Raw genomic sequence first — 19,489 nt, forward strand, 5'->3', positions numbered from 1 at the left:
AGGGCTGACTCAAGAGGGGGGAGCAAGTGGGAGTAGGGAGTGAGATGTATGTAAACTTATATGTGACAGACTGATTGGATTTGTAAACATTCACTTGAAGCTTAATAAAAGTTATTAAAAAAAAAAAAAAAAAAAGACTCAAAGCGACCCTATAGGACAGAGTAGAACTGCCCCATGCAGTTTCCAAGGAGCACCTGGTGGGTTCAGACTGCTGCCCTTTTGGTTAGTAGCTATAGCCCCTAACCACTATACCACCAGGTTTACTAAAAGCTCCCCAGGTGATCCTAATTATCAACCAAGGTTAAAACCCCTGCTTTAAAAGCTCTGGTTTCTCTTTGATGTAAGTAAATCTATTATCTTTCACTAAAAATACTGTAATAAAAATCCTCTTTACAGGTTTTAATTCTAGGTGGAAATACATTGTATTATTCATTGTGCTTTTTTCTTAAGTTTCTTAAAAATAAGGTTGTCCCTGTCATCAAAATAGAGCTCTCTTCTCATGTGGATTAGAAGGACAGGCTTTGTGAGACAGTTTTGTCATTGATTTTCTCCACAGAATCCCTCAGCGGGGTTTGTGTGCAGGGGCTGTTGGGGTGAGCTGTGGCCCTCCACCCTGCCTTCAGACAGAGCAGCTAAAAGTTCATCTGTATTATATACTGGGGTTGTCTGGAGTTCATGGCTAAAAAACTTTGAAAATATTGGCATTGTAAAACAGGTTTCTTGGGGCGAGGCTGAACAGCAGAGATGAGAAAACAATAATGAAAAATTGATGACTTTTTACTCTTGTTTATAGTTTACTTTGTTTAAAGGACTGGAGGCCAAACTAGTTTGTTCCAGTGACTCTTGTGCTTTTGGTGGGAAGATGCAAAAAGATGGGATACTTTTCTTGTTCTATTTTTTCTTCTGAGGGAGTGGGAGAGCTGAGGCCTAGAGCCTGGTGTAGGCAGTATAGAGCCCGCCCTTTTTCTCTTCTCTCCTGGTAAAGTAGCTGAGAGGAGGAGAGAGTATGCTAACAAACCAGTCAGAGGTGAAGAGAACCCCTGGCAAGCTGAGAAGCTTGACCAGCGCAGCGTTAGCTGCAAAGACTTGGGATACGAGTGTGGCCTGGCATTCCATAGCAGAGTCCCGAGAGACCCTGAACAGCAGCCTCTGGGCTTCGTACACCCAAGAGTGAGGAATCTGGAGAAATGAGGAAGAAGGATTCTAATTAAGGCTGATTTAGGACCAGGAGTAAATTAAGCTGTGGTTTTATTACATTAAGGATTAGAGGGAAAGGTAGCAAATAGGATCTGTTTTGTTTAAAAATTTGTTTTCCATCTACCATCATTTGTTTTAATAAAAAATATTTTTCAATATGAAAAGAAAATCAAACAAGGTGAATTTATTTTCTAGTGGTTTCATCTATCACCTGAGCCAGGATGACCCACTTAGTAATTAGCTATTTATCTGCTTGTGGGTAGCATATAGATGAAGGGGCAGACTTTTAAAGCTGTCTAATAAACCCTTTGGCCAGATTTGCAAATCTAAGCATATGATAAAAAAAATTCAGTGTTAATGAGAGTAATGATTACCTTTATTTTTCTTCTTTTTAAGAAAAGATTGTAACTTATTTAGAAACAAAGCAGTATACCTATCTGTTGTAACGCCTAGATGGTGGTTAGTTCTTACCAGGTTCACTCAAATCCATAAACTCTGCAATGTCTTTCTTTCTTTTTTTTTTTTTTGTCTCTCTCTTCACTGTTATTTTGGGGCATTCCATGGACTCACTCAGCTTTTCTTCTTTTTAGAACCCTGTTTCCATGCAGTTGAACCCTACACAAAGAAAGAACTTTCTGCCGTTACTTTCCCTGATATCATTCGCAATTACAAAGTCATGGCTGCCGAGAATATTCCAGAGAATCCCCTGAAGTATTTGTATCCAAATATTGATAAAGACCATGCGCTTGGAAAGTATTACTCCAGGCCAAAGGAAGGTATGTGGGGAGAGTGAGCAGTCCTTGCCTTGATGAGTAATAGCACATCACAGTCATTCCTGGCGATTGAGAGTTATTTTATTGCTGTCCAAAGGTTTACTAGAGATAGTGTGTGGTATCATAAACTTGCCCTTGCCTTCTTATGAGTGCCAGCACAAGTTCTACCTCTGCTATCCCATTAATCCACCACTTTCTTTTAAGTTGCTAATAGCAGGCTTTCAAAAGATGGTATAAACACAGCACAGTTGAAATGGAACACATTGCTTGGCCTGATACAGCTAAGTAAGAAGTGAATAAATAAATTCTGTTTTTTGCAGTGTTGGAAAAGTCCATTTTTGGTTTTGTGTGTTTGTTACGTTATTATCTTTTCTACATGGGAAGGGGTAATGGGGAGGATAACCATAGCCAGCTGATTTCTGCCAGCCTGCTAGTGGTAAAGAGCCCTTAGTTAGTGCAAATGGTTAAACACTCAGGTGCTAACAGAAAGGTTGGTGGTTCGGGTCTACTCAGGGGCACCTAGGAAGAAAAGTCTGGTGATCTACTTCCAAAAAAAATCAGCCACTGAAAACTCTGTGGGAGCATGCTTCCACTCTGACATGTGGGGTCCTCATGAGAGGGAGTCAACTCGATGGCAGCTAGTTGTGCTAGTAGTAAAACTGAGGCTCGGGGGAAGTAAAGTGACTCATCCAAGGTGACCCAATTATTAGATCATACGATTTTTAGCAATTACTGTTCAGAGCAGGCCTAGGCTTAGAACATGGGTTTCCTGCCTCAATCTTCACTGAATTGTGTTTGAATTAGACCCATCTGGTTTGGAACATGCCAGCAAAGTTAATTTGGGGGACAGGAAATGAGAAACCTCAACATTAGGACAAGTACATTGGAATGAAGATGCCCCAGCTTGAAAGCTGTGCATATTACATCAGCCAAGCTAGTACCTAGCACAAAACCACAGTGTCTTGGGTTCCAACTTCTTGCAGAATTTCAAGCCTTAGAAAGAGAAAGCTTCCAGCTTGACTCCTGTACTGAAATCTCCTCCCCCTTTTTTCTAGTTGCTTCTACATTATCACCAGAATATCAGGTGACCAAGGCAGGAAGGTCTTAAAGTTACAGCATTCTACCCTGACTCTCAAGAAAAATAATGTAATGTTGACCAAAGAGAAAGTTGATTGCTCTGTCCTTGTGTAATCTCTGCTAATGGGAAGCACACATGTATGTTTGCTTCTAGCACCAGAACCGATGGAACTCGATGGTCCTAGAGGAACTGGATACATCAAGACCGAGTTGATTTCTGTGTCTGAAGTGTAAGTGAGCACCGAAGAGGGCCATGTTTAAACACCTCAAGCCGGCCTTGCTCCTTGCTGGGGCCTGTTGAAGATGCTTGTATTTCACTTTTCCATTGTAATTGCTGCCGCCGACACAGCTGGACACGTTGGAAAGATCCTAATTAGGGATCCTGGTATCACTGCTAATCAGCATTTTACTGCCTTAAAAAAAAAAAGAAAAGAAAAAGTTGTATTTAAGATATATAAGTTCTCCAAAAGCTGATACTTTGAAAAAGTATAAATAAAATGAACAGAAATTGATCAGAGTGGGAAAATAGTTCTTTTGAATTTAGGAAAGGCCAAAGTCATGCTTGAGATCCATTTTCTCCGCTTGCTTTTATTTTGTTGTTTCATTTTATAAAAGGTAGAAAAAAATTTGGAAAAGTCATTGTCAGTTATTTGGCCTGCAGCACTGTCTTGGGGTGAATGGATGTAGCCATCATGTAAAAACACTCTGTGGAGCAGCTTTATCTGCATACAAACCTCAAGGTAGGGATGAGGGACTCCCCAGACATCTCTCTGGGGCTTCTCTGTCCAGGGTAAGCTGAGAGGCATCGTCACCTCAGGGTGACACTATCGCACACGTTTGTACCTAGATTTTACCAGGGAGAAGCGTCACAGGTTCCAGTGTGGCTATTGCTTACTCACATCTCTAGAGTCCAGTACATTTCTCAAGGGGCAGGGTTGGGGACACAACCTCTCGTATTCCATTCTTTTCCAAATGTATTTTATAAGTGTATTGGTTTACCAGAAATAAAAATAAAGTGATAATTCAGAGTCCATGGGTGGTGCAAATGGTTAATGTGTTTGGCTGCTGATGGGAAAGTTGGAGGTTCAAGTCCACCCAGAGGTGCCTTGGAAGAAAGGCCTGGTGATCTACTTCTGAAAAATCTGGCATTGAAAACCCTCTGGAGCACAGTTCTACTCTGACACACATGGGGTCCAAATAAGTTGGAATAAACAACAGCAACTGGTTTTAAAGTGATAATTCACGCTTAGGCAAAAGATAAAATGTCTAAGTATGGGATGTTAAAATTTCCTTTTCCTTTCTCCCCATTTTAGTCACCCTTCTAGACTTCAGACTACGGAAAACCTTCTCCCCATGTCTCCTGAGGAGTTTGATGAGGTGTCGCGGATAGTGGGGTCTGTAGAATTCGACACTATGGTAAGTGTCACAGTGGGGGTGTGCTCACTCTCGGTGAGCGCGTGCTTTCTGAGGCAGCAGGGCTGTCTGTAAGGTATCAGAGAATCCTCTGGTGGAGCCAAGAAGGGGGCCTTGACAAGATTAACTGTGACAAGTTGGAGCCTGCAGTGCTTCAGCGAGCTACATCATCACCAGGATTTTTATGCCTGGCATTCAGAACCTTCCAGAAACCCAGTGATATTTTAAATATTTAAATGTTCTTCCTCTGCCTTCTGAAGTTGTCCGTGTAGACATTTCGTACATTAAGGAGCTAAGATTTTTGATAAGAAAATGTTTCCTTTGGTCTATGTCTCTGAAGTTTTATTTCTAGGAAGGCAGGAGGGGTATAATGCTTGAGAGTTAAAATAATTATAGAGACTTAGCTAAGGAGCCCTGGTGGTGCAGTGGTTAAGGTACCTGGCTGCTAACCAAAAGGTTGGCTGTTTGAACCCACTAGCCTCTCCACTGCACGGAAGAATGATGGGGGCAGTCTGCTTCCATAAAGATTTACAGCTTTGGAAACCCTATGGGGCAGTTCTCCTCTCTCCTGTAGGGTCGCTATGAGTCAGAATCAACTTGAGGTCATTGGGTTTGGGGTTCGTTTATACTTAGCTGACAGCAGTGCAACAATTTCACCTGCTTTGCATTGGGTTTTTTTGGTTTTTTTTGCATTTGAGATCTAATTTGTACTGTTAGTACAGCTGTGAGGGGCTTGCCAAGAGTTAAGAGGGCCAATTAGTGAAAGAGTTAACCAGTGTCATAATAAGAATATGATCAACAAAAGAGACAGTCTTCCTTTGGGAGAAAGTTTTTCAGTATATCAAATAGTCCTGAAATCCTTTCTCTGAAAGATTTTGTTTGGTTGGCTGGGTTTTTGCTGATACTGTTTAAAAGTTTATTCTTAAAAATCTGTTTAATGCTTTAAAAAAAAATCCTGTCATTACTGGTCTTTCCTTATCATTGTATACTGGTCCCTGGCAAAGAATCTGTACTCAATTATGAAGGAGGAAGGAAGGGACAGGAAAAGATGAGAGAGAGGGAGAGTGTGCCCTCTTCAAGCATTCAGGGCTATGTGTGTGTTTATTCCGCGTCAGTAACGGCTGCCTAGATTCGAGCTTCTATCTTGTGGCTTCCTTCTTTGTCCTGTTCCTCACCTTAAGAAATACTGGCTAACACCCATAGAGACCGTACTTTCTTACACCTTCCTGATTGCTGAGGGTGAAAAACAGTTGCTTAGAAGAATGCCTGGACAGTGTAGTAGCAAAATAGTTCTGTTCCTATTGGCACATGTAAAGTGAACTTTTTATATATAGCTTATATATAACACTGAAGCCCTGATGGCACAGGTGGTTAAGTGCTTGACTGCTAACCGAAAGGTGGGTGGTTGGAACCCAACAGCTGCTCCATAGGAGAAAGATATGGCAGTCTGCTTCTGTAAAGATTTACAGCCTTGGAAATCCTATGGGGCAGTTCCCCTGTGTCTTGTAGGGTCACCATGAGTCAGAAGTGACTCGACATCAGTGGGTTTGGTTTTTGGGTTTATATATATATATATATATATATATATATATATATATATATATATATATATATGTATTTGTGTGTGTGTGTAAATACACACACATGTATGTATATACTACATGTACATGTATAGCTTTTATATAAAATAAAACATTTTATAATATATTTTATATAAAAACACTATAAGGCTGATAGAAAAGTAGAATAAATGTAAAGCCTTATTGAGAAAGTCTAAGATATATTGATGGAACCAAAGAATGGGGTTATCTTCTTTCATGCCTCATTAGATGTTCCTGAGCAAGTGACATCATCATCATCCTGACCATTAATAGGTGATATTTTTGAATTCTTACCTGTGCCAGGCATTTCAGAGGTACTTTTTTTTTTAACTTATTTGGTCCTCACAACAACCTTCTGAGTTAGATGTTACTGGTATTCCCATTTTTATAGATGTGGTAATAGGCCTTTCAAAATTAAGTAACTTGACTAAGATCAAGCAGTTAGTAAATGAATATTTGAACCCAACCAGTGTGTCTCCAGAGTGCATGCTCTTATCCACGAAGCCAGACTGCTTCCCACAAAAAGCTAATTTTTGGTTCATTTAAAATGTGAACCCTACAGAAGCTGTTTGCATGGGACCGAGAATTTTTGTGTAGACAGATAAGAGGTCAGAGGCCTGTGTGTGGGTTTTGGAAACTAGAGTTCCAACTGTCTTTGCCATTATCTGTCTGTGACCTTGAGAAAATAGGATGGATTAGTTCCCTCCATCTGCACAGTAAGACTGTTTTCTCTGGATAATACTCTGAGAGCAATTTAAATATTTCGAATTGATGCCGGAAGTGATTTTATGTCTCCAGCTGCCACCACCTGTAGCCATTCCAGGTGATTTTATTCATTTCACTTGTGAACTAAAGTAATTTTATTCACACACGCACCACCACTACAACATCTCCAGATAAACCCATAGAAGACTTAGAGTTAAAAGCGGCTGTGATACATGCATGGCCCTGGTTCCAAAACCAAAGCCAAACCCATTGCCATAGAGTCGATTCCGACTCCTAGTGACCCTACAGGACAGAGTAGAACTGCCCCATAGGGTTTCTGAGGCTGCAGGTCTTTACGGAAGCAGACTGCCACGTCTTTCTCTTGCGGAGCACCTGGTAGGTTCGAACCACTGACGTTTTGGTTAGCAGACCAGTGATTGACCACTGTACCACCAGGGCTCCAGTAGACTAAATACTAGCTAGTAACAACAAAGACCAGTCCACTTAGAAATCATGCATTAAATCCCTGAGTTTAATCTGCATCTGTTATTAATTTGCTGACTCATAACTACTTTCAGGAATGAGTAGAACTGCCCCACAAGGCTCCCAAGGCTGTCATCTTTACAGAAGCAGACTGTAACATCTTTCTCCCAGAAAGCAACTGGTGGGTTCACACTGCCACCCTTTCAGTTAATGGCTGAGCCAGTTTAACCACTGTACCACCAGGGCTCCTTCCGGAACTGGTTAGACAAAACAGAAATTTCATTAGTCTTTAAATTGGGTGATTGCTCTGTCCCCAACCTTGGCCACCATTTTCATTCAGCATCTGCTCTTGGAATGAATGCTTTTGGAGTTGGCTGGTTTCAGTGAAGTCTGGAGGTTGCAGCTCTGGACTGGGGCAGCACCGGAGGGCCAATGCCTGATCAGCTTCAGGAGCAAAGGACCCAGTGGTCCTAAGGAAATTGTCTAAGAAAGCCAGAGTTCAAGTGTTTTTTTTTCCCTACAACACATGACTTAGAAAAAAAATCAGTCTGGGTTTCCCATACAATAAACTTTTTCTTCTAGGCTTACATGAGAACCAGTCTGCTATACTAGAGACCTTTAGTCTTATAAAAAATGTTTAATAATAAACCCAAACAAAACCCATTGCCATTGAGTCGATTCTGACTCATAGCAATCTTACAGGACAGGATAGAACTGCCCCGTAGGGTTTCCAAGGCTGTAATCTTTGACGGAAGCAGACTGCCTCATCTTTCTCCTGTGGAGTACTAGGTGGGTTCAAACCACCGACCTTTCAGTTAGCAGTCGATTGCTTAATCTCTGTACCACCAGGCTCCTAATTAGTAATAGAAACATTTATTGTCTACTATTCTCTGTCTATAGGGGCAGTGGTGGTTTAGTGGTAGAATTCTCACCTCTCGTGCGGGAGACCCAGGTTTGATTCCCAGTCACCACACTTCATGCACTGCCACCACTCATCTCTCATTGGAAGCTTGCATCACGCTATGATGCTGAGCAGGTGTCAGCAGAGCTTCTAGACTAAGGTGGCCTAGGAGGAAAGGCCTGGTGATCTACTTCTGAAAATCAGCCACACTGAAAACCCTGTGGAGCACAATTCTACTCTGACACACATGGGGTCACCGTGAGTCAGAGTCAACTCCATGGCAGCTGGAAACTGAGCAGAAGGAACTGCTGGGGGAGGATAAAGGGGTTCTTAATAACTCTACTTCTCCAGCCTGCACCTGAATACATTCATTTATTATAGCTACTGAGTGACCTTTAAGAGAAATTCATTTACCCTCCTCTCTCTCTCCCGCTCTGGCATATAGTTCAGATTTGCCTCATCCTTGTTTTGCATGAGCAGATTTGCCACGTGGCTCTGGTGCCAGACTTGCATGATAGCACAAAGCTTTACAGAGCCTGGATGAGCTCACACAATTAAGCCAGCAGGCTGCAGAGTAATAATCCATCAGCTTAGGTAGTATAAAAGGTCAGGGATTAGCCCGGGAAAATGGATGTACAGGCTGACAGCCCTCGAATTGTGTGTGTGTTGCTGTTGGAAGCATCTTTCTACTACTCCGTCATTTGAATCGACAAGTGATGTTAAATATATAAATCTGCATTTCACAAATCAGTGTAATAAACCTAACCGTTTTATCTTTTTTCAGATGAACGCAGTATAGAGCATGGATTTTTCTCATCTTCTCTGGAGACATTGTTCCCTTTCGTCTGTGATTCCCTCCTGCTACTATTTCTTCACATCCTATGTTTCTAGGGAAATGAAAGAAAGGCCAACAAATATGCTGCAACTTTTTGATAGCAAGTGGATTTTCCCTCAGTCAGAAACGTCTGTTGTTCTGAAGGGCTTCCTGAATCTTATTGAAGGTAAAATTTAAAGACACTCCCCCACAGAGTGGGTTTTGCAAATGGAAAACATCCAGATAGACTCAGAGCATCAGGACTAGCATGAGAGTCTTTGGAAGAGGCGAGAAATTTAGCAACCTCTAACAAATGCTGTGCAGTAAGTCGGCACCCAGCTGTTACAGGTTGTTGGATAGATCACACGGTTACTTAGGCCATTTCTTGATGTAGAAGTGGTACGTTTCTATTCTGAAGAATTTTTACTTTATGGAATCAAATTGTTCTCATAAATATGGCTGGAGGTTTTCCAGTGGTGTACCTGTAAAAGAGTTCAAAGCCAAGTGTGTATAAAACTATACACACTGTTTATCAAAGATACCCCAAATCTGGGCAGAAGGAAGAAGCTTGTGTTCTTTATTTTATTGCATCTTCTACAAATTTTATCTCTCTTGGGAGAATTAGCTTTGTTGGGAGAATTATGTTTGTTACGGATATAAGATACTGATTTAGTATCAATAGAAGGAAGTTCATTTTCCAAATTCATGAGTAGTGTTTCTATTTAAACTTTAATACCCAAAGCTGAGTATATTCTGTCTTCATCATGGTCACTAGTAAAGGAAATTGTCTTTGCAGTTCTGTCAAGAGAGCCAGGCCATTAACTACATTAAATATTAAACGTTAAATAAGACAAAACACATTATTTTTCAAAAAGCTAAAATTAGTAATAAGAACTCATTGCTATAGAGTTGATTGGTAGTACAGTGGTTAAGCGCTCAGCTACTAACCGAAATGTTGGTGATTTGAACCCACCGGCTGCTCCGCAAAAGAAAGATGTGGCAGTGGGCTTCCATAAAGTTTATAGCCTTGGGAACCTTATAGGGCAGTCCTACTCTGTCCTATAGCGTAGTTATGAGTCAGAAAATTAATAAGAGATGCAGATAAACTCAGAGATTTAATTCATGATTTCTAAATGGATTGGTCTTTGTTGTTATTAGCTGGTATTTAATCTGTTGGAGCCCTGGTGGTGCAGTGGTTAATAGCTCGACTGCTAACCAGGTCGGCAGTTTGAACGTACCAGCTACTGTACGGGAGAAAGATGTGGCAATCTGCTTCCATAAAGATTTACAGTCTTAGAAATCCTGTGGGACAATTCTGCTGTGTCCTGTAGGGTCGCTGTGAGTCAGAATTGACTCCATCAAATTGGGTTTGGTTTTAGCCATAAAATAAAATTTTGTTATTTTGAAATTCAGAAGAAAAAATAGTAACTGACAACCCAAATCATTAACCAGAGATAATATGCAAATCAAATAATTTTTAAATTTACGTCCTATGTAATGCATATTTTTCACTGATAAATGTGTTTTTCTCAGAAATGCATTTGCAAGTGGTCCCATTATCTCTCCTGTGTGCTTTCCAGATACTTTTTTAAATGGATGTCAAGTTTATTGTGTTACTTACCTTCTTCCTTCATTAACACTGACACAGAAAACTGGTTTGGAGGGTGGGTTTGACAGGGTTCTCCCAGATGACTTCACAGACTGTCTTCTGTGTGGCTGCATCTTGTTTTTCCACTATCACCACCACAACTGTGCTATAATGTGTATGCTGTATTTTTCTTGAGTGGCGATAAAGTGTTCTTTGAATCTGTTTTAAAATTAAAGCCGAAGTGTATGTGTTGCATTAAATGTAATATGCATGTGGTACTTTCCTTGTTTCTGTACACAAATTGAAGCCTCCTCTCAGTTTTATGTAAAAGGACATGAATCCTACAGGTTTTGGGTTGGCTTTTTAAATTGAAGTGATGAAGAAACAGAAGATAACATTTAAAAATATGTATTGTTTCTGATGGCTGGTATTTAACTGTTTGTTATATTTTTGCCCTTTGAGAAAGACTGATAAGGTTTTATTTTACTACACTAGCCAAGAGACTTTAAGAAGTGTTAAAATTCCAGTGTTAATCTCTTGTTTGGTGTAAAGATTTTGAAAGTTACTGGCATCATCTATAGGTTTAATGTTTTTCTCATTTGTTCTCATGAGTAAATGTGGAAATCTATCAGTCCTCATTTAAAAAGATGAATAATACCATTTTCCTATGTTTTGCCCTTTCCTCCCCTGCTTGTCATCAGAACTGCTATACTAGACTGAAAAACACCAATGGAAGACATCATACTCATAGCGACCCTATAGAACAGAGTAGAACTGCCCCATAGAGTTTCTAAGGAGTGCCTGGCAGATTCAAACTGCCAGCCCTTTGGTTAGCAGCCATAGCACTTAACCACTACGCCACCAGGGTTTCCAGGAAGACATCATAGGAGACACATTATCGGAACAAGGTATAAGGGGTGCCATACAAAGTAAACCAAAAAAGGACTTTGGTCTTGCTGACCACAGTTACCTGCAAATGCGCAAATAATTTGGTGCTTGCTTTGAAACTAATGTAGATACTGCCAATATAATCTTCTTTTTCTTTTAAGTATCTGTAAAGTGGGACTCTGTCTTGTCTCCAAAGCAGTTATCTGAAATCTGTACTCCATGATTGGATGAGTCGTTACAGAGAAGTTATTGCACTCACACAAAAGAGGTGCTGTTTTTCTCCAATGATGTCATAAGTTAGAAAGCTGTGCCCTTCTTAAAGTAAAAAGCACTAGTATCGGCTTGAATTCTGATGTCATAACAAATACCATCATTTTCATCTCCGTATCTGCAGTGTCTGCATCTAGGGAACATAAAGTTTCTTTATAGTGAACACTGATAGCTATAGTTCTCCAGAAAGTAAAGTGTATCATACATTAGATTCTTACATAATTGATCCATATAAGAAGTAACTGAATAGATCCTGGCTTAGGAATGCTTGCGCATTTTAAGAGTATTTCTGGTATGGTTTGTAGGGTGTTTTCTAAGCATAGAGTTTATATGTACCTCTTGGGACGAATCTCTCCTTACTAAGGAGAGAGAGTTTTCTGCGGTGGCATTAAGTGAGCAAAATGTATTGCCTATAAACTAAAATGAAATATGGGACAAGTCTTAATGAACAAAGCAGTCCTGCTGTTACATCCAGCTACTCCAGAGAAAGGGTAGGAAAATGCTAGAAATTGTTTTGGAAACTCTTGGACCTCCCTTTGAACTGGGATGTTGTTCCCAAAGTAAGGGATATTTCCTTGAGTGGCTTCTTTTAAGATTCATTCTTTCATTCCCTCATCATGCATATTGAGCACATGCTGTGAGCCCCTGGTCTAGATGTTTGGGAAACACTGGTAGACAAAAATAAACAAAGATCCCTGCTCTCATGGAACTTACGTTCTAGTAAGATGTTCTGAGATAGTGGATATATTCTGGTGCAGTACCTTACTTATTAAAACTTAAAGACTTTGTAAAGTGTGCATAGCCAAAAGCTATAGATAATTTAATTAGTACACAATTTCAAAAAAATGGCCCTTAAACCAGTTTTAGAAAGACTAAAGGTAATATTGTTTTTAGAGCCTTCTAAGACTATATAGTTCCTAAATGGTATTGACTCAATAAATTCAGCTTCCGAGTTTTGGTGAACTAACTTAGGGTTATGTGTTTGCTATAATCGTTGAGAAATTAAGCACTTTACTTGCCTAATTGGGAAGAAAAAAGCCCATACTTAAGCAGTTTTAAACTTTGCAAATTTATATTGCGTATAGGTACCTAGAAGGTAGAAAGCTGTCACATACATATTATCAAACTACAAATTCTTCTCTAATACTCCATTAATGGTATTATACTACTTTAATACCTGGTTGTTGGTATCTGTTTTCACCCTTTCTCTTTTTCTTGTACGTGTATGAAGCAGTTTTGATATGCTTTTGCTGTTACAACTGCTTGTCTGGTTCACCTTCCAGCAGGCTCTTTATTGACTTTGGAGGGGCAGGGAGGGAGCCACAGGGATGGGACACACAGCGCCTGAAGTCAGGTTACGGCTGTGCCATTAGCCTTCAGAATAGAAATAAACTAATCTTTGCCTTTAATGCTCTCTACGCAGTTGTTTTACTTATCTCATTCTTTTTTTTACAATGGCTTTAATTTTCTAATCCTTCTCATCTGAGAACACACGTATCTTCTCTAGTAAATCACATCCTTTCCATATTTAACTGTAAGAATCCCCCTTTCCCAAAACGCCTTTTTAAGTGCTGCCTGACACACTTGTGGACTGCTTCCCCACACTGGCTGGTTGATGATTTATGAATTTATTCATTTTACTGTAAGAATTAGCAAGTGAAATGAGGAAAATTATTCCACTCCCTTAAAAAAGTCCCCCCAAAATAGAACGATCAAGTCATATCCAGAATAAATATGACTTCATTTTTCACTCCTTGGGATTATTCATGAGTTTGTTTCCCCTGCACTGAGGTTGTACTTTATCTGTGGGTGTATGTATGTGCAGCTGAAGTTGACTGTATATTGTAGCATTTACATCTCTTTGAAACCCTGCAGAGGCAAGGTCTTAGCTAATGGGCATGTAGCCAGATAACGCATCCATGGGGGGCACAGGATGTTGCAGACGTGGGTAAAGAGCATGTTCTGTATCGCAGCCTACTCTTGGGTCTGAGCTGCATCTATAAAAATGAATGGGATTAGATTAAAGAATTTCTAAGGTTTCTTCCAGTTCTAAAATGTCAGTAGTACAGATGGCCTAACGCTAGACTTCTATAGCAAAGCGAATTACTTTGTGACAGACCAGTTTTGATGGATGAAAATGGAACAGCCATGGTTTTTAGGGACCTCATCGATGTTAGAAAACTGCACACTAACCCTAAACCTGAAATGAAAGAGTGCTGAGTGTGCCGGAACCAGGGATTTCCTGTACTGGAAATGAATACCATTCCCGCACATAAATGAAGCAGGTGGGAGCTGAGGTTTGCCAGCTGTTCCAGCTCAGATCCTAGTGTGGCAGCATTAAGTCCTCTCTCCAGACAGACCTCCAGGCTTTGTGAATATAACCTTTCCTCTCACGAAGGAGTTAGAACCACTCCTGTAGAAGGAAGGGCATGTTTAATGATTCAGTTCAGCATTAACTGAGCACTTCCTAACCATTAGAGGGTAGTATTAGCTTCTTGGGGCCTAGAAGTGTGCCTGCCCATCCTCTCCTCTTCAAGGGTGAACTCCTTACAGGATTCTTGTCTTACCATTGTGGCACCTCCACTTGACACCTCACGTGGTACTTGGCTTATAGCAGGCATTAGAAATGGTTTCTTGATTTGAGCCAACTAGACATGGCCCATGGGGTTCCCATCCCACTGACGTAGGAGAAAACCTTAGCTATATTAAGAAAATTAACTTCTCACACAGTTTTTTGATACATGTGTTTATTTTGCTGTAAAAAGCAATACTACCTGATTTCATTTAAAATAAATATTTCCCAATTTCAGAATACTTACAACTTACAGTTTTAAGATTAGATTCACTTACGGGAGGTTCTGGAAGCAAATACATTCATAGCTGTGTAATCCCCAGGAAGAACCTAAATCCAACATCATTCAGTCACTGCCAGGCAGACAACAGTGTCAAATGGTTGACTGCTCACCAAGCTCTGCAGCTAAAGGGCAGTGTGGGGGGTTGGGGGGGTACAGCATGTCACACTCAGAGATGAGTTCATTAGAACCAAGACCGCAAAAACAAAAGTGTATTCAAAGCTTTATATTGACCTGACCATATCGAGTTCTCGTGATACGTAACAAGCACACGTGATCCTACAACCCAAACAGAAACATCTTTGGAGTGCTGTTACATTGATGGCAGCAGTTACCAGTCCAGTCAACAAGCACTTAAACAAAATGCACTCACTATTACCAGCCAACAGCAAGCAGCCAGAGCAGAAACCAGTATACAGTCATAAAATAACAGGGGTAAATCAGGACACATTTAGCTAAACCACAAAGAATTTAAAAAACAGGTTTGATCTGAGAAGAAAGTGAAAATTCTCCTTGTTCCCAAAGAATAGTTAGAACCTCTTTTCATTAAAGTCTCCTATCAGTGGTAATCGCCAAGTCACACAAGTAAACTGTCTTAATTTTCCATCACACAAGGAAGCTGCTGTTGGAGCAAAGTTATTTCAGTTGTTTTCAATTAAAAATATATCTTTGATAATATCTTTGGGAAGGAACTTATGTCCCATGCCTCCTCTCTGCATGGCTTGATCTGTGGGGCAGGAAAGCAGCAACAGAGCTGGTTGCCTTACCCTCTGCCCTCCCCACAGAACTGAGCAAGAACGGGCTTCTTGCCTGGTACGGTTCAGTGAAAGAACATTGGCCATGTTTCACCAAAGGAGCTACTGTCTAGGTACGGGGCGGGAGATGATCCGAGCCACTGACTTAGATTGGAAGTAAAAATCCAAACCCCTGCAGGCTGGCTGGAGTATATGAGATGCCACTGGGCATGATAATGCTTGGGAGCAGCAGTGTGTGCTGACAGAGAAAAAATAATGAGGACATTTCTATAACAACGTTGTAATGACTAGCATTCATATAGTTGAGAATCCTATTTATTTCACTTTTAACACAGCTTCAAAGAAGTCCATTTGTGCGAGTGTACGTATGTGTGCTTAATAGCTGAAATCCTCATTAACATACCTCCGTCTCTGAGGTATGACAGGATTAAAGTGTAAGTGTAATTCCTAGCAATTCTGTTCTTTCATTGTTGGAGTCCCTTTTACCTCCTTTCCAAATTAATCACGCACAAAGAAGTGATGGCCTCAAATTTAAAATGAAACGGCCTCTTCTTAGTATTGAATTTAGAGCCCACCAAAAATGACACAATAGAGAATCAGAAGAAGACTGGAGTGATCTAGTGGTCCCCCCAAAGAGAACAAATACCTTGATACAGACTTTTCATGACTGATTGAAAAACAAATATTATTGGTAGCAGTTCCCATACTATCAGAATAACTTTGGTAGCTTAGAGCATTTCTCATTTTATTCTAGAGCTGAAAAATACCTGCTTAAAGTAGCATATCCTTTCACCGTTAAGACCGATGCATTTGACTCATTTGTACTTTGCTTAGTAATTTCTCTCTGCTGCATCTTATGTAGACAAATGGTGCACTTACAGCTCTGATGCCAGAGACATGAGGCATTTTCTGACTTAACTGTGGGAAACATGAAACTGCATAGTATGCCAGCTCCCACTTTCCCAGCTAAAGGGAAGAGGCAAGTAGCTAAATGTCTGGGAAGAGAGGCTGGACTAAGGGAATATAGAAAAAGGAAAAATTTTCAAAAGTATTATAACTACATTCACACGTGTTTTGGTCGCCAAACATATCTTAAACAGATTCCCTGATAGTCTAATCACAACTGGTCTATCCTATTAACAGTTGTTAACTAATATAGTCTTTAAAGAGTCACATCATAAAGCTAGGGTGATAGGCATTTTACACACACAACCCTAAGTGTGTATAGTTGTTCAAACACTCAACCTAAATCTATATTTGAAGTCTTGAAAAATCACACTATTTGCTTCTGAAGGCAGCCTTGATCCATTTGGACAGACTGAACAACTGAACTTAATTTATAAATGGGTATCAGCAAACATCACTGCAAATTGAAAATTCACAAAACACACACAGAATCATGAAGACCGCACAGTTAAGCTAGCATTGGTAACTATTTCTTTTACATCAAATTGTACAATGCTACAAGGTAAATATTGCTCACATTATGGAGGGAGATTGTTTTATTTCTGTTTTTTTCCAAAGAGATCAAATTTGTCCTGTGCGTAACAGTGTGAAGAAAACACCAGTAACACTGAAATGACAAATGTTGTAAAATATACATTGCTACCAGATAGAAATACACACATTCATTTCTTCATAATCATTTTCCACAATTAAATAGGTAAGTGATTTAAATCTTGGGATTAAGACCGTTACAACAATCCATCAAGATTCTTATGGACGGTTTGATTTTCCTTTCCATTGTCAGAATCTCCTTGAGGTGTGTACTGGACTTGGTATTCCTGGAGGATTTTAAATACATCATGGTGTCCAAAGTGCAGTGCTTCATCCATAGGAGTGTTATTCCACCTAAGCAAGCAGCACAATATGGATTGAGTCATTAGATAATTTCTGGACAAAGAAGATAATCAAGCATCTATAGATTTTAAATGAAGTTTAAATGTACATTCAAACTGTACGCCTTTTAGCAATATTACAAATAAAATTAACTGTAGAAAGAGATTATTCAAAAAGTGGTCTCAGAGACAAGCTGGGAGATGGTGAGAAAGAAAAAAAATCTACAGAAGGATCTTGTTTACATGTCTAAATGCTCCTGGAGAGTACATTTGTAAGGGAAGCTCTAGTGTTGACAGATGACTCTAGCATTCTTAATTTCATGAACAGCCCTCAGTCTCTCTTTTTAAGTAAAATGTTCAATGAAAGTTTAGGTATATAACATCCATCAACCGAACCTTTGACAAAAAATTTGTGTTCCTGTCAGTTGAAAATCATAATCTCAGAAGTCTAGAGATAACCATGACCTCACTGGGGCTGAAACATAACACTGGAGGAACAAGATCTGCCACAGAGGAACTGATGTTTTAATCATCCAGTAAAGGACTAGAAGCCATGGGCTCAGCTGGACCACTGCACAACCAGAGAAAGGCTACCCTTTCCATAGTAAGTGTACTTCTGGGGCCATGCAATTCAGAATGATGTAGTTGAGGATTTAAGGATAAAGAAGAAGAGTTACCAAGGATGGTTAGTCAGCTAATTAGCCCTTTGAAACACATCACTAACAGGAGATAGCACTATAAAATTCACAACCCAAATAAATGACAGGGTATGATAATTAGATCCTCAGTATTTGATAAACTATTAAGCCTTTCTTCCCACTCACTCTCTACTTATATTTAACATCTCCATAGTTGCCAATCTTTCTTACTCCATTTTGTTCATGTGCCATTCTCATCACCTTTTTTCTATTTTTTTCCTTCTTTTTCCATTCCTGAACATTATTCCTTTCCATCTTTGTCCTTAATCTGCCACCCTCTTAATTGGAGTCACCATATGGAACTGGAAGATTTTTAAAAGTCTTATTTTTTTATATTTTGGATAAAGTTTGGTAGCCAGTTTTTAATTTTTAAAATCAGGTAAGTGACACTTTACATGTACCTGTGTGTTTCTCAAAAACAGCTGAATTAAGTTATTTTTACTTCTGTATAGGGCTTCATAATATGGAGAGTTAGTGGCCCTAAATGGGGGGGGGGGTTTACTTTTCAACCATCCTCTGTAGCATGTAATTATGGAAAAATTGAATGTTAACTAAGTTACATTTTTTTGTTACAACTCTTCTATGAAATAATGCAAAATGTCAACTTTAAAGAATATAATAATTTTGCTCAAGCTTGTTTTATAATTTCGGGAGATACTGATTCTATGAAATAGAGAAGAGAGTTGTCTTGGGTTTCTAGCTTTCATTCTATAATTCTTGAATACCCAGTTACCAAGTTAGTTACTTAGCTAACTTGGGCATCTCAGCTGAGTACCTCTACTTCCACGTTCCTAGAGGCCAGTTTGGGGCGGGGGGAGGCGGGGGTGGGAATCAATCCTTAGAGAAACAAAGCACAATATGTCCAGCATGTGTTAAATTGTGTTAGCTGGGATTAGGACTGCAGGAGGACAAAATAAACATTTCAGTTTCTTCTGCAAAGAGCTGGTATGGGCATTACATTTGAAGATAAAAGGAAGGACTGTCAACCTAATATGAAGTTTTAGAATACTGCCCATAAAGATCATTTTGATCATGATGCTTTTAAACAACTAGGAATAAAGTTAGATATAAATTATCATGCTTATAAAATTGCTAACAGTTTTCAGATGCTGACATAACTTTTTTTGTATTTCTTCCAAGCTAAATTATAAAACTCTAATTTAAAAAAAAGGATAATGAAAGGTTGGAGGTTCCAGTCCAATGCTCAGAAGAAAGGCTTGGTGATCTAGTTCTGAAAAATCAGCCACTAAAAACCTTGCAGAGCACAGTTCTGCTCTGACACACATGGGGTCGCCATGAGCTGAAGTCAACTGGTCTGGTTTAGTAACAAAGATCTAATTGCTAGGCAGTAAAACTTAATACAGCTCCGAGTCTTCAAACACTGAATCCAAACTCCTAATCATCCATAACAAGTATTTGTACTTTCCATTTTTTAAATCTTTATTTCTCCTTACTCACTGACTCATCTGTTCTACTGATTATATAACATGAATACATGAGTATAGAGTTAAGTCTATATGTATGTAAGGAAGCTATATTCTTATTCCTCCCTTGACTATTGCTTTGTGAATAGCATTTGCTGCAGGATGAATAGCAGTTTGCCATGTGGCCCAAGAGGGAGAGGAGAGGAGCAGAA

At 39.6% G+C, this 19,489-nt stretch overlaps 2 protein-coding genes across 6 annotated transcripts in view; one reads left to right on the top strand and one right to left on the bottom strand.

Moving 5' to 3' along the window:
- Nucleotides 1-19,489, top strand: part of STAT1 (signal transducer and activator of transcription 1) — a 69,297-nt gene that overhangs the window by 49,067 nt on the left and 741 nt on the right. The window contains exons 21-24 of the mRNA XM_010602672.3: nucleotides 1,788-1,973; nucleotides 3,202-3,277; nucleotides 4,361-4,463; nucleotides 8,935-17,759. Coding sequence (XP_010600974.1) covers nucleotides 1,788-1,973; nucleotides 3,202-3,277; nucleotides 4,361-4,463; nucleotides 8,935-8,949 — 380 coding nt within the window. The 3' untranslated portion in view covers nucleotides 8,950-17,759. The remainder of the gene's footprint in view (nucleotides 1-1,787; nucleotides 1,974-3,201; nucleotides 3,278-4,360; nucleotides 4,464-8,934; nucleotides 17,760-19,489) is intronic.
- GLS (glutaminase) overlaps nucleotides 16,802-19,489 on the bottom strand; it is a 77,915-nt gene continuing 75,227 nt past the window's right edge. For all 5 annotated transcript variants that reach the window (XM_010602677.3, XM_023542699.2, XM_023542701.2 and 2 more), the window contains one exon: nucleotides 16,802-17,168. In XM_010602677.3, the coding sequence (XP_010600979.2) occupies nucleotides 17,012-17,168 (157 nt within the window). In that variant the 3' untranslated portion in view covers nucleotides 16,802-17,011. The remainder of the gene's footprint in view (nucleotides 17,169-19,489) is intronic.

The sequence above is a fragment of the Loxodonta africana genome, chromosome 6 (assembly GCF_030014295.1).
Source record: "Loxodonta africana isolate mLoxAfr1 chromosome 6, mLoxAfr1.hap2, whole genome shotgun sequence".
In the NCBI taxonomy this organism is placed as follows: domain Eukaryota; kingdom Metazoa; phylum Chordata; class Mammalia; order Proboscidea; family Elephantidae; genus Loxodonta; species Loxodonta africana.